This window comes from Pelophylax lessonae (genome assembly GCF_965119305.1).
Source record: "Pelophylax lessonae genome assembly, chromosome: 4".
Lineage (NCBI taxonomy): Eukaryota > Metazoa > Chordata > Amphibia > Anura > Ranidae > Pelophylax > Pelophylax lessonae.
This window is the reverse complement of record NC_138771.1, coordinates 668,795,184-668,809,753: the sequence shown is the minus strand read 5'-3', so window position 1 is coordinate 668,809,753 and position 14,570 is coordinate 668,795,184. Positions and strand designations below refer to the sequence as shown.

The following is a 14,570-nucleotide window of genomic DNA, read 5'->3' as shown; positions in this document are numbered from 1 at the left end:
GGTATAAATCTCTCCACTAACCACTACACTGAACTGACTGTGTGGATTGTTCTGTGAGACTGCAATACAATCACATAATCTGAGGTTACAATATGATCACACGTCACTTTCATATGTATACAATAAAGACATTTCTTTGGGGGTGAGGCTGGTGGCAGAAATGTGAGGAGTGTCTTTACCTGAGCTCCAGTGGTGTCACTCCTGCTTATATCTTGCGGACACAGCACAGCAGATCCCAGTGACTCCTACTTATCCTGCCTTCTGTCACATCACCCTACCACCCAAAATGGGTAAAATTGGGCAGCATTCAGTCAAAATTCTGGGAGACTGGCTTTCCAAATTCTCCCCAGGGAGGCTCCAAAGATGGCATCAGTTCCTCAGCACCATGTGCTCTCCCTTAGCATGAGAAACACAACAAGTCGGTGGTGAATGAATCATCTCTCCCCGTGCCAAAAACACTCTTCACGGAAGAAACGGCCTCCCAGCTCTATAAAGTAACATTTCTTAGACTCTCACAGTTTCCCTTCTATCTTAGGCTCTGCTCCCACTAACATGCCCCGAGCAGTTAACCCTGTAGGGTAGGGGGACCCGACATCCCCGGTTTTCAGGGAAAGTCCCAGGACCGAGGAAGCCGCTCTCTTTGGTCCTACCAAGACCTTCTGCTCTCTAGCTGCCTTGTCACCTCTTCCCATGCTCACCTCCAGAATTTCTCCAGAGCTTCTCCCATTCTTTGGAACTCTCTACCCCAATCTGTCCGACTGTCCCCTAATCTATCCATCTTTAGACGATCCCTAAAAACCCTTCTCTTTAAAGAAGCCTATTCATCTACTAAGTAATACACTGTTTTACTTTCTCCATCAGCTCATCCCCCACAGCTGTTACCTTTTGTATCAATTGACCCTCCCTTTTAGATTGCAAGCTCTAAAAAGCAGGGCCCGCTGATTCCTCTTGTTCCAAATTGGGTTGTAACTGTAATGTCTGCCTTCATTTTGTTAAGCGCTGCGCAAACTGTTGGCGCTATATAAATCCTGTATAATAATAGAGGGTGTCCAAAAAAGGTTTATAAAATTTGGGGGGCCTGGTTAGATAGTCAAGATACAAGTGACTCCCTTTTGTCTTTGATTACTGACCCAAAACTTTAGAAAACCCCGCCATTTATGACGTCCCAACGTGTATATAGTGAAAATACCGTGCTAAATCAGTATAAAAGGTAGAGCTGCTCACACTACAATTGACAAACCATTGTAAAAGAATATATTATAACAGTGCAGCTGTCAACTTCTCACGTACCTGACTGATGAGCCCGATAGTGCAGAGGAAGGCCTCCCTTACGTATCTGACTCGCGGCCCCTGGTAGAGCAGACAGGTGGCACGGGAGAGCAGAATGGTTTGAGGGCCTGGCGGGTCAGCTGTTGGATGGGTAGCTCCAAGGTCCCAGATACTTTAGAGGAGACAACCAGCTGGTAGGAGGATCCGAATAGCAGGCAGGCTGAATGCTGGAACACCCAAGTCCACACTCATGCACACCCAGAAGTTGGATCTGGCAGACGGTACATAGTTCAGAGGGGTGTGGGTTCAAGCGGAGGTAAGGAGGCTGGTAGAGCTCAGAGGGGAGATGCTGGAGCGGAGCCCACAGGCAAACGGATCAGTTCACAGGCCAGGTCAACAACTGGCGGGCGGCGTGAAATCCAATGCAGCGGGCAGGTTCAAGGTCAGAGGCGAGCCGAGGTCAGATTCAGGCAGAAAGCAAGGGAAGTCCAAAAGTCAAGCCGGGTTGTACAGGAGATCAATCACAGAAGCAGGTAAACAGGAGCAGGGGTCACAGGAAGCTGCAGATCAGACAGCAAAGACACAGTGCTGGTGTGGTTCTTAAGTAAGGCAGCCTGTTGCCAATCACTGAAATTATGTGAATCAAAAGTAATCAGCGCAAGCCCACATGAAACAGAAAACAAAAGAATCACTCAAAATTCTTGTGCACAAGGCTGCAAACAATCAGTGTCAAACACAAAAACACCTGTGAAAACTTAAAGAAAATAATATTGCTGCGCCAATTCTTTCATTGGAGATAAATAAATATGTTTTGTGTACGAAATGTTATCACAATAACTCTAAATCAGTCCATCAACTGTGATACTAAAGTGATAAATCAATTTCTGAGCCGTGATTATAAAATCAATAATATTAATAGTCCCAATCCTCAGTGAAAATAGTGACTGAAAGAAAATCAAAAAATCTTCATCCACAAACGTGATCAAAAGTGCTGCATGCTTCACTCCAGGTTCTCCTAGTGACAAGTGACAGATTAGCAGCTCACCTTAGGAACAGACTCCTGAGAGTCAATACACACTCTGGAATAATCACTGCAGTCTGGTTTGCCTTCCCATCACCGCCTCCTGATACTCCCTCCAGGTTTATATGGCATCGGTGTGGAGAAATAAAAGCAAGATCTAGTGCTCTCTGATTTTAAGGCTATTTATTAAATCATAAATGGTGAAATCGCACTTACATTTCAAAGCCCTTCAGCAATGCGGACTAATCATAGCATCAAACGCTGCCTGTGGTCTCCGGGAATCGGCGTGATGACGTGCAGGCTCCTCCCCCGTACGCGTTGCGTCATAGACTTGGATCTGGTGCTGTTGTCGTGATCTGCTGACAGCAGGATGAAAAGAAAAGAAGAGCTGAAATACATTTTTAAAAGAACAGCATGGGGTCCCCCTAATTCATACCAGGTCCTTGTGGCATCATCGACTGGTAGATTAGAAGAGAGAGGTATAAGAGAAGAGGAAGATAGAGTGGAAGAGGAGGGTAGAGGAGAGGCGGAAAGTAGAGGAGAAAAGAAATGTAGAGGAGAAGAGGAAGGTAGAGGATAAGAGAAAAGTAGAGGGGAAGAGAAAAGTAGAGGAGAGGAGGAAGGTAGCAGAGAGGAGAAAGGTAGAGGAGAGGAGGAAGGTAGCAGAGAGGAGAAAGGTAGAGGAGAGGAGGAAGGCAGTGGGGAAGAGGAAGGTAGAGGATAGGAGGAAAGTAGAGGAGAAGAGAAAGGTAGAAGAGAGGAGAAATGTAGGGGAGAGGAGGAAGATGGGGGGGGGGGGTAGAGGAGAAGAGAAAAGTAAAGGAGAAGAAAAAATAAGTGGCTAGGAGGAAGGTAGAGGAGAAGAGGAAGGTAGAAGAGAGGAGAAAAGTAAAGGAGAGGAGGAAGGCAGCAGGGAGGAGGAAGGTAGAGGAGTGGAGAAAGGTAGAGGCAAGAAGAAAAGTAGATGAGAGGAGGAAGGCGGGAGGGGTGGAAGGGTGGAGGTAGAGAATAGGAGGAAGGTAGAGAAGAAGAGGAAGGTAGAGGAGAAAAAGAAGGTAGAGGATAGGAGGAAGGTAGAGGAGAAGAGGAAGATATAAGAGAATAAAAAGGGAGTGGATAGGAGGAAGGTAGAGGAGAAGAGGAAGGTAGAGGAGAAGAAGAAGGTAGAGGAGAAGAGGAAGGTAGAGGATAGGGGGAAGGTAGAGGAGAAGAGGAAGGTAGAGGAGAAGAAGAAGGTAGAGGAGAAGAAGAAGATAGAGGATAGGTAAAGATTAGGAGGAAGGTAGAGGAGAAGAGGAAGGTAGAGGAGAAGAAGAAGGTAGAGGAGAAGAGGAAGGTAGAGGAGAAGAGGAAGGTAGAGGAGAAGAAGAAGGTAGAGGAGAAGAGGAAGGTAGAGGAGAAGAGGAAGGTAGAGGAGAAGAAGTATGTAGAGGATAGGAGGAAGGTAGAGGAGAAGAGAAAAGTAGAGGATAGGAGAAAGGTAGAAGAGAGGAGAAAGGTGGAGGAGAGAAGGAAGGCAGTGGGTAGGAGGAAGGTAGAGGATAGGAGGAAGGTAGAGGGGAAAAAGAAGATAGAGGATAGGGGGAAGGTAGAGGAGAAGAGGAAGGTAGATGAGAAGAAGTATGTAGAGGATAGGAGGGAGGTAGAGGGGAAGAAGAAGATAGAGGATAAAAGGAAGTTAGAGGAGAAGAAGAAGGTAGAGGATAAGAGAAAGGTAGAAGAGAGGAGAAAGGCAGTGGGTAGGAGGAAGGTAGAGGAAAGGAGGAAGGTAGAGGGGAAAAAGAAGATAGAGGATAGGGGGAAGGTAGAGGAGAAGAGGAAGGTAGATGAGAAGAAGTATGTTGAGGATAGGAGGGAGGTAGAGGGGAAGAAGAAGGTAGAGGAGAAGAAGAAGGTAGAGGATAAGAGAAAGGTAGAAGAGAGGAGAAAGGTAGAGGAGAGAAGGAAGGCAGTGGGTAGGAGGAAGGTAGAGGATAGGAGGAAGGTAGAGGAGAAGAAGAAGGTAGAGGATGGGAGAAAAGTAGAGGAGAAGAGAAAGGTAGAGGAGAGGAGGACAGGTGAACATACATGATTTATGGATGAGGATGAAGATAAAGGAAATGCAGAGCAGCGGTCAAATTCTCAACATTGGTCATTTTACCACCACACTACAGAAAACTCTCACTGACACCTCTTTATAAATCCTCTACTGCTTTCTCACACATTGAGAACTTCCTACCCACCCATATAGAACCTCTGATGTCTGCTCCACATTGCACACTTTCCCAAACATCTTTCCATTGCACACCTCTCTCCAACATCTCTTCCTAAACTCTGCCCACATACTGCACTTATTTCTCCAACATCTCTTCCTAAACTCCGCCCACATACTGCACTCCTTTTTCCAACAACTCTCTGTAGAACCTGTGCTTTCCATAGTCCCTCTAATACCTGCTTATACATTACATACCTCTCTTCAACATTTCTCTATAGATCCTCTGCCATGCCTCACGTTGCACACCCCTCTCCAACACCTCTTCTTAAACCCTCTGCCACTGGTTGTACACATTGCACACCTCTCCCTAACACATTCCCTGTTCTACCAACCCACACATTGCACTCCTCTTCCCAACAACTCTCTATAGGACCTTTGCTACATGCCGCACATTGCATCCCTCTCCATAAACCTTCTGCTACCTACCCCATATTACACATCTTCCCAAAAACTTTCTATAGTCCTTCTGCTACCTGCCCACACCTTGCATACCTCTCTATATATCCTATGCCCTGCCTCACATTGCATTTCCCTCCCCAACACCTCTCCAAAAACCCTGTACTGCCTACCCACACATTGCACACCACACTCCAAAACCTCTTCTTAAACCCTCAGCCACTAGGCCACACAATGCACACCTCTCCTAAACACCTTCCTCTTCTACCGTCACACATTGCACATTTCTCAACAACACCCTTCTATACAACCTCTGCTGCCTGTCCCATATTGCACCCCTCCTCATAAACCATCTTCTGCCTGCCCCACATTGCACTCCTCTCCCCAACACCTCTCTCTATCAATGCTCTACTTCTGACTCCCTGACCCCTCTCCATAGACCCATCTAGGGTTGGGAAGGTTATTGTTCATATATCCTGTTATTGATTAGAAGGAATTAATTAATCATTTCATCAGGAAATGTGCACAGTGACCCTCCTAGCCTCCTCCCTCTGAGAGTTAGGGCCAGGACTGTTATTCCATAGATAGGGCGTTCCTTCCCAGGAGGAGCCTTCCATTGTAACCCTTTAGAAGTAGATGTGTTTTGGATCTTCTCCTTGCACTCCTTCACTTCTGGTTGCTCTGAGTTCCAGGTGAAGATCTCTGGGTAAGAATTTACTTTACACTTATTGACTTTTTGACATTGTATCCATGTGAGTTCCAGGTGGAGATCTCTGGGTAAGAATTTACTTTACACTTATTGACTTTTTGACATTGTATCCATGTGAGTTCCAGGTGGAGATCTCTGGGTAAGAATTTACTTTACACGTATTTTCTTTATGTACAGTATATTATTAAAATAGATTGACATTGAATCCATGGATATGTATTCATTAGTTTGGGGGGTGCACCACTAAGGTTGTAATTACATTGTATTTATAGATATGTATTCATTGGTGTGGGAGTGCCCCATTAGGGTTGTAATGATATTGTATCCACAAATGTGTATTCATTGGTTTGGGGGAGCCCCGTTATTTTTGTGTTGTCCTTATATCCATAGATATGTATTCATTGGTTTGGGGTGCCCTATTAAGGTTGTAATGACATTACATTCACTAATGTGTATTCATTGGTTTGGGGGTGCTCCATTAATGTTGTGTTGACATTGTATCCATGGATATGTATTCATTGGTGTGGAGGTGCCCTATTAGTTGTATTGACATTGTATCTGTGGATATGTATTCACTGTTTTGGGGGTGCCCTGTATCTATTCATATACTAATTTTTATGTACATTGTTGCCCCTATTCTTACTGCTTCCCCACATGTAATGACATTGTTTCTATGGATATGTATTCATTGGTTTGGAGGTGTCCCATTCATTTTGTACTGACATTGTATTCATGTATATGTATTCATTGGTTTGGGGGTGCCCCAATGATATTGTGATGACTTTTTTTTCCATGGATATGTACTCAGTAGCTTGGAGGTGCCCTAATGTATTAATTGGTTTGGGGGTGCCCCATTAGGTTGTGATGACATTGTATTCATGGATACATATTCATTGGTTTGGGGGTGCCCCATTAAGGTTGTATTGACATTGTATCCATGGATATGTATTCATTGGTTTGGAGGTGCCCCATTAAGGTTTTAATGTCATTGTATTCATGGATATGCATCCATTTGTTTGGAGGTGCCCCATTAATGATGTATTGAGATTGTATCCATGGATATGTATTCATTGGTTTGGAGGTGTCCCATTATTGTTGTACTGTTATTGTATCCATGGATACATGTTCATTGGTTTGGGGGTGTCCCATTATTGTTGTACTGTTATTGTATCCATGGATACATGTTCATTGGTTTGGGGGGTGCCCCATTAAGGTTGCAATGCCATTTTATCTATGAATATGTATTCATTGGTTTGGAGGTGCCCATTAATGTTGTATTGACATTGTATTCATGGTGGATATGTATTCATTGGTTTGGAGGTGTCCCATTATTGTACTGTTATTGTATCCATGGATACATGTTCATTGGTTGGGGGGGTGCCCCATTAAGGTTGCAATGCCATTTTATCTATGAATATGTATTCATTGGTTTGGAGGTGCCCATTAATGTTGTATTGACATTGTATTCATGGATATGTATTCATTGGTTTGGGAGTGCCCCAATAGGATTGTATTGACATTGTATCCATGGATATGTAATTATTGTTTTTGAGGTATCGCATTAGGGTTTTAATGACATCCTATCCATGGATATACATCCATTGGTTTGAATTTGCCCCATTAATGTTGTAATGACATTGGATTCTTGGATATGCATCCATTGGTTTGGAGGTGCTCCATTAATGTTGTAATGACATTGTATCCAAAGATATGCACCAATTGGTTTGGGGGTGCCGCATTAATAATATACTGACATTGTATCTATTGATATGTATTCATTGGCGTGGGGGTGCCCTAGTAGTTGTACTGACATTATATCAGTGAATATGTATTTATTGGTTTGGAAGTTCCCTTTTAAGATTGTATTGATATTGTATCCATGTGTATTCATGGGTTTGGGGGGGGGGGGCCTGTATCTATTCATATATTACTTTTTATGTGAATTTTTGCCATTATCCTCACTGCTTTCCCACATTTTATAATTTTTAGCTTCTGCTATGTCTTGTTATCTTTCCAATTATTATATTGGTTTAATAGTTGCAATCTGCTATGATTACAGTTCAGTTCACTGATAAGTGGCATTTTAGCCATAGGTGGAGCCTAGTGAGCCTATTCATTCCTTCTTTTTACATGTCCTGGGTGCTCCAGCAGCAAGACCCCCCCTTCCTTTATTTATGAACCATCGCTATTCCTCCTGGGAGTGTTGGGTGTTCCCATCCACCTTTGTGTGGTCCAGTTCTTCCTGTTATAATTTCCATAATATATCATGAATAAAAATCCTGCAGGGATGGTGATAACTCCTTTTAATGGGTAAAGCGGGTGTGCAGAGCCAGGAACTCAACAAAGGTCAAAGGACCTCATAATGGACACAGCAGGTGTACACACCCAGGAACTTGGAACAGGGATGGTGGGAACCAATCATATCGAGCATGGCAGGTGTACACACCCAGGAACTTGGAACAGGGATGGTGGGAACCAATCATATTGAGCATGGCAGGTGTACACACCCAGGAACTTGGAACAGGCATGGTGGGAACCAATCATATCGAGCATGGCAGGTGTACACACCCAGGAACTTGGAACAGGGATGGTGGGAACCAATCATATCGAGCATGGCAGGTGTAAACACCCAGGAACTTGGAACAGGGATGGTGGGAACCAATCATATCGAGCATGGCAGGTGTACAGACTGGGGAACTCAGTGCAGGATTGGTGGGAACCTGTCATAACGAGCACAGCAGGTGTACAGACTGGGGAACTTATTACAGGAATTGTGGGAACTTGTCATATCAAGCACAGCAGGTGTACAGACAGGGGAACTCAGTGCAGGGATGGTGGAAACCCATCATATCAAGCACAGCAGGTGTATAGACTAGGGAACTCAGTGCAGGAATGGTGGGAACCCATTTTATCGAGCACAGTCGGTGTATAGACTAGGGAACTCAGTGCAGGAATGGTGGGAACCCATTATATCGAGCACAGCAGGTGTATAGCATAGGGAACTCGGTGCAAGAATGGTGGAAACCCGTTATATTGAGCACAGCAGGTGTACAGACAGGGAAACTCAGTGCAGGATGGTGGGAATTCTAACAATGGGCATAGAAGGTTTGCAGAGCCTGGTACTGAAAGTTGGAATGATGAGAACTCTTTATAATGGGCACAAGAAAAGTGGAGAGCTAGAACTTCAATGCAGGGAAGGTAGAAACGCCCTAATAATGGGCAAAGCAGTAGCCCTATATAAATATATATATATATATTTTTAATTTAAAGGGTGTGATTGTTTTTCTGGAGAGTATATTTAGGGTAATTTTGGCCCAAGATCAGGTTCAGGAAAGATGAAAGAGGTATATGTAACCCTCAGGAGACATTTAAAGACAATTTTACCCTTAAAAATAAACAGTCTTCATTTCACCTTTCCAATTGGTTTCAATGCAATTTGCCGAAATGGAGACATTTCTTGGAAATAAAGACTCTCAGCTTCGCTGATCCTTTCCCTGGGCCAATGTATTGTACATGACGTTTTTTTGCATCCTGTGTGTAGTGTGAAGATTGCTTTAGTAGAGAAATGATTCCAGCTCATTGTTACTCTATGTTATTCAGGGAGATGGAGCTGTGTGTGATGATGTTCCTGCTGGTGATCCCGGCGTCTCTGGCACAGGAAGGTAAGTGCTGGAGCCTGAACACATCTATCCAATCAGTGAGTTACAATTTTCTGTCTTCCTGTATTTTACTTCTCTACAGTATCTCTATATAGATAAGGAAATTGGGGGATGTTGCCACTAGTTGTAAGGTCCTTACTACAATTTTAGTGAGCAGCTAGGCTGTAATCAGCCTAAGCTAGGATCATTTTCAGCATTTGTTGTTTTTCTCTTGAGCCGAGGGCATTGTCTACTTCTGCCTGTCGCTTGGCACCATTCTCCAGTAGATAGAGCAAAAAGGAGCGATTAGGTCTGCCTGTCAGTTTTTCAGCAGGACTCGGTCGGACCATCAATTGCTTTCTATGGAGCAGCAGATGTAAACGGACACGTGTCCACTGACACCCACCGACAACCGATCCGATCTTGTCCGCTAAAAACAGACGGATGGGGATCTGTTCCCCATTCGTCTGGCAGATCGAATCAGATGACAATCAAATGTGAGGGGAAACAAAAGGGAGTCTTGCAGCACCATTAATGGGGGGTGCCAGGAAATTACTACCCTGGGAGCTGTGCTGGGGTGACCCAACGGGCCCCAAGGATAAGAAGAGAGTGGACTAGGTATCCATAATAGGTTGAATCTATAATTTGAGTACATAGGTGATAGGTGATTGGCCAGTGGTAGTATGTCAGGGTCCATAATGTGAAACCACTCCACCGTGTCCACCAGCAGGAAAAATCAAGGGGGTAAAAATGTTATGTTTTTACCCCCTTGATTTTTCCTGCTGGTGGACACGGTGGAGTGCTTTCACATTATGGACCCTGACATACTACCACTGGCCAATGTGCCATCAACCATGTACTCAAATTTTGGATTCACGCTATTATAGATACCTGGTCCGCCCTCCACTTATCCCCGGGGCCATTGGGTCATACTGCCACAGCCCCAGAGTAGACATTCCCTGGCACCCCCCACTCATGGTGCTGCAAGACTCCCTCTTGTTTCCCCACTCCCTCCTCCTTTTTTTTTTTTGAGCTGACCTATTTATTTGTGCATCTACTTCTGAAGAAGTGGACATAAATCCACGAAACACGTAGGGTTACAGGATGCCCATAAATGTTTGGATCATTATGCAACTTATAATCATGTATTTCCATCTATCATAATCATGTAGCTCAAGGGGATATAGAAGACAGTTTGTATACTGTGAGGCTGGTGGTCTGGGAGTTGTGTGCTTAGGAAGGAAAAGTAGCGGTATGGAGTGGGGATTTAGGAGGACAACGGAGGAAGGTATTGGGGGAAAGTTTGTATAATGTGAGGCTGGTGCTCTGGGAGTGGCAGGAGGAATAGCAGAGCTACACTTGTAGGCAGGCACAGTCTATTTTCTCCACTGCAGGTGGCACTCAACCGCAGCACCACCTGGAACAGTTTTCATGCTGAGGACAGCATCTGTCAAAGAGGGGGGATTGTAGGCAGGTGCAGTCCACTTTCTCACTGCAGGTGGTGCTCAACTTCAGCAGCAGTGCAGAGGGAAAGGAAGTCAAGAGGAACATGGTCCCTCTATAGTTTCCTGGGTCACAGGGGCAGTGATCTGGTTGGATACTGACAGCCCATGTGACTCTGGTTGCCATCTTGGTAGTCAGAGTCTAATTAGGACCCTGGCTCCTGAGTTTGGTGTGCATTCAGCATGTGGGTAGTGTGAGGACAGGTCACCTATCTGTCAGGGGCAGTAATAGCAGTAGGAAAAGATTCCAGATGAGTAAACAATGTAGGCTATGTGGGACTTTAGGTGAGACACCAGCAGGCAATGCCCAGTGTCTCCATCCCTGTATCAGAAAAAACATAGGTGGAAAAGGATTAAAAGAGGTGGATGGAAGCCAGCCCCCAGTCTGATGTACTCACCCTCCAGTCTGCCAACAACCAAGCAGACCTGTCTCATGATATAAATAAAGAACAGGGGTTTAGTTGACACGCATTTGCAAACGCATGTGTAAGCTGCAGGGCCACTACACGGCACCCTGTGGTGCTTCATTTAAAGTCCCACCGTGTGATTTTCGTGCGTTTTTTGGTGGATGCTGTCTGATTTGACCCCAGTTTTTTCATATACAGGGATGGAGACCAATAGCATGACCTGCTTGTCTCATGTAAAGTCCCAAATATTTTATGAAATTAGGGATGGAGGCTATGTGCTTTACAGGCCAATTGCCTCATATAAAGTCCCAATCTGTGTTTTACACTGCATCCACCAAGGGGTTGGAGGTGTATGCTTCTCAGCTGGTCGTTTTCAGTTTGTACCATCACATAACATCGCTATTAGAGTTTTGAGATACTAGACCAGTCATGGATGGGGGTGGGTTGGGAAGGTTTGGGCTGCTCCCTCCCACCTGCCTCCTATCCATCCATTAGCAGCCATGTGCTCCCAGTGTGAAGACACTCAAATTATAAGAGTTAGGACTGCAGGTAAAACAGGGTGCCATGTAGTGGCCCTGCAGCTTACACATGCGTTTGCAAATGCGTGTCAACTAAACCCCTGTTCTTTGTATCAAGAGACAGGTCTACTTGGTTGGTGACAGACTGGAGGGTGAGTACATCAGACTGGGGGCTGGCTGGCTTCCATGCACCTCTTTTAATCCTTTTCAACCTATGTAGATTCCAGATGAGTATGGAAAGTGCGGGGATCTGCCACTCTTCCTGGAAACCTCCCTGCTTGGGCTCAGACTGGCCAGGCCACATTCCACCTCTCAAGACAGACGCTGTCGGGAGCTGGAGTCTGCTCCTCCACAGCCTTCTGTTCATGTGTGAGTGTTCCCAGTTGGACTGCCTCCCCGGTGGGGTTTGTTGTGAACTGTTATACTCTGACTGCAATACAAGTTCTTTCTATTGCATCTGGACTGAGTGTGTGTTGTTGCTGCCGCGCCACGCACCCATCCTATACATTCCTTTTTTTATAACTATGGGGTAGAAATGTCTTTGCATTATATAATTGTTTTGCATTTCTTTTTTTCTAGACATGAAGGATAAAGTCTTCCTCTTCCCCAAAGAAACCAACACAGACTATGTGTCTTTAACACCAAATATTACAAAGCCATTGGAGAAAGTCAGCATCTGTCTACGTTCTTACACCGATTTTCCAGGCACCTACAGTCTCTTCTCTCTAGCTACTCCTGACATGGAAGAAGCTTTTTATATCGCCGATCATTCTCTCTCCTCCTCGATATACATAAACCGTAACTACACAAATTTTATTACAGCCTCTGAGTCTTTGGTCTGGAGACACACCTGTGTGACCTGGGACTCGGACAATGGAGTGGTCCTCCTTTGGATCAATGGAAAGATCTACCTCAGAACAGTCTCCACAAAAGGGTCTTCTATCGCAGCGGAAACCAGCATTGTTCTGGGCCAGAGACAGAACTCTTTTGAGGGACAATCTTTCTCTTTATGGCCATTTGTTGGAGAAATAAGTGATGTCCACATGTGGGATTATGTCCTGACGCCAGATGAAATGCTGCAAGCCCTACATAGCAATTTTCAGGGAAATATCATAAACTGGAATTCTCTTCTCTATGAAATTAAAGGGGGCATTCTTGTCCAGCCCAAATTTCAGTGCAAATATCTCAACCACTATAAACCTTGTAATTAAATCCCAACACCCCCGCCCCCTTTGAGTCCCCTTCATATTATACTGTAGCATGTGGCTTCATTTGGGGGTGGCCTCTGTCCCTTGCTTGTCTTTCTACATATCACTGCTTAAGGAAGAGTCTTTTTCTCGAAAAGAGTGAAGCAGAATTCCTATGGAGCCCCGCAGGAAATAACATCTTTAGGCAGGTCGTATGATACTGTGGGTCCTCTTCCTCTTAGGTCTTCTTTTAGAAGTCGAGGGTTCTAGATACTGCAGAGAGTGGCACCAGTGTGAGTGTAGGCAGGTGTAGTTTAGCCAGGGCCGGTGATAGACTGTTTTACGCCCTAGGCAAGATCAGCTACTTGCGCGACCCCAAAAAAAATAAATAAAAAAGGAAGGGGTCAAAAACTGCTCTATGTCATATCCAGTGACCCTGATCTGATGGTTCCTCCATGTAATGCTGTCATACCCAGTGATCCCAATGTTCCTCTATGTCACATCAGGGGTCCCTGATGTTCCTCCATGTCATACCCGGAGACCTTGATGTTTTTCCATGTCACACCTGGGGACCCTGATGTTCCTCCATGTCACACCTGGGGATCTCAATCCCCCATGGCACACCCAGGGATCCCAATTCCTCATGGCACACCTGGTGACCCCAAACCCCTGTTACACTTGCGACCCCTCTCCCCCATGTCACACCTGGTGACTCAGATTCCCCATGGCATACCTGGTGACCGCAATTCTCTTTCACACCAGGGATACTCCATGTCACACCCAGGGACCATGATTCCCTGTTCTGGGGACACTTACTGGGCGGTATGATCACCATGATCTTGCTTATTCCTTCTCCCAGGACGCTCCTCTCCTGGACCACAGTGCTCACCACAGCTCCAACCGACTCCTGGTGGAGGGAGAAGCAGCAGTCAGAGAGCTCCACACCTCCTTCATCACCAACCTCCTCAGACCATTCCGTTGCCTCGTCGCTTCTGCCCCAGTAAAGGTTCCACCCTCCAGTTCAGCTCTCCTCCACTCCCTGTTTAATACCGACCCAGGGAAATGAACGGCTGCCCACCAGCTCAGATTCGAGAGTCACTTCCCGCCCAGGGATTAGGCCGCTCAGCTCCAGACGAAGAGGATCATTATGCAGCTAGCACTCCGGTGGGCTCCTTTCCTGCTCCTTGGGGCTCCCCCAACAATGGTGGAAAGCCAGGGCCTGGTAGTTCTGCCACTGCCCCAGACACCTGGCATTGTCCTCTGTCCCTTCTTCCTCCCCCACTGCCGCTCCTTTCCTCAGCTCACAAGGATCATTCATGATGGAGTGTGAATGCTGACTCGTGGCTGCATCCCTAGGTGGCAATGCGCCCTAGGCGGTTGCCTAGTTTGCCTAGTGGAAGCACCGGCCCTGAGTTTAGCCTCCTTGTTCAAAGCCCACCATGCAAAGGGAGCCCATGTTCCTCTGAGGCCTCAGTAGGTGTCATTAGGGGGCAGCTGTCTGATTGGACTTTGCTGCCCTGGCTGAGCTTCGTGGTCATCTTTACTGTGAGCAGTACTAATAAATATCACCCCCCCCCATTCCTTTGGTTGGCATGCACTTAATGAATGGTCAGGTCAGGGACAGAACCCCCACTGGTTAGGGACAGGTTGTTTAGCGAAGGGAGAGATT

The 14,570-nt window shown here is 45.7% G+C and overlaps 1 protein-coding gene across 1 annotated transcript in view; it reads left to right on the top strand.

The window, feature by feature from the left end:
• The first annotated feature begins 5,557 nt into the window (after positions 1-5,557).
• LOC309553090 (C-reactive protein-like) overlaps positions 5,558-14,570 on the top strand; it is a 32,068-nt gene continuing 23,055 nt past the window's right edge. Inside the window, exons 1-3 of the mRNA XM_082253989.1 lie at positions 5,558-5,646; positions 9,250-9,311; positions 12,294-12,919. Coding sequence (XP_082110115.1) covers positions 9,254-9,311; positions 12,294-12,919 — 684 coding nt within the window. The 5' untranslated portion in view covers positions 5,558-5,646; positions 9,250-9,253. The remainder of the gene's footprint in view (positions 5,647-9,249; positions 9,312-12,293; positions 12,920-14,570) is intronic.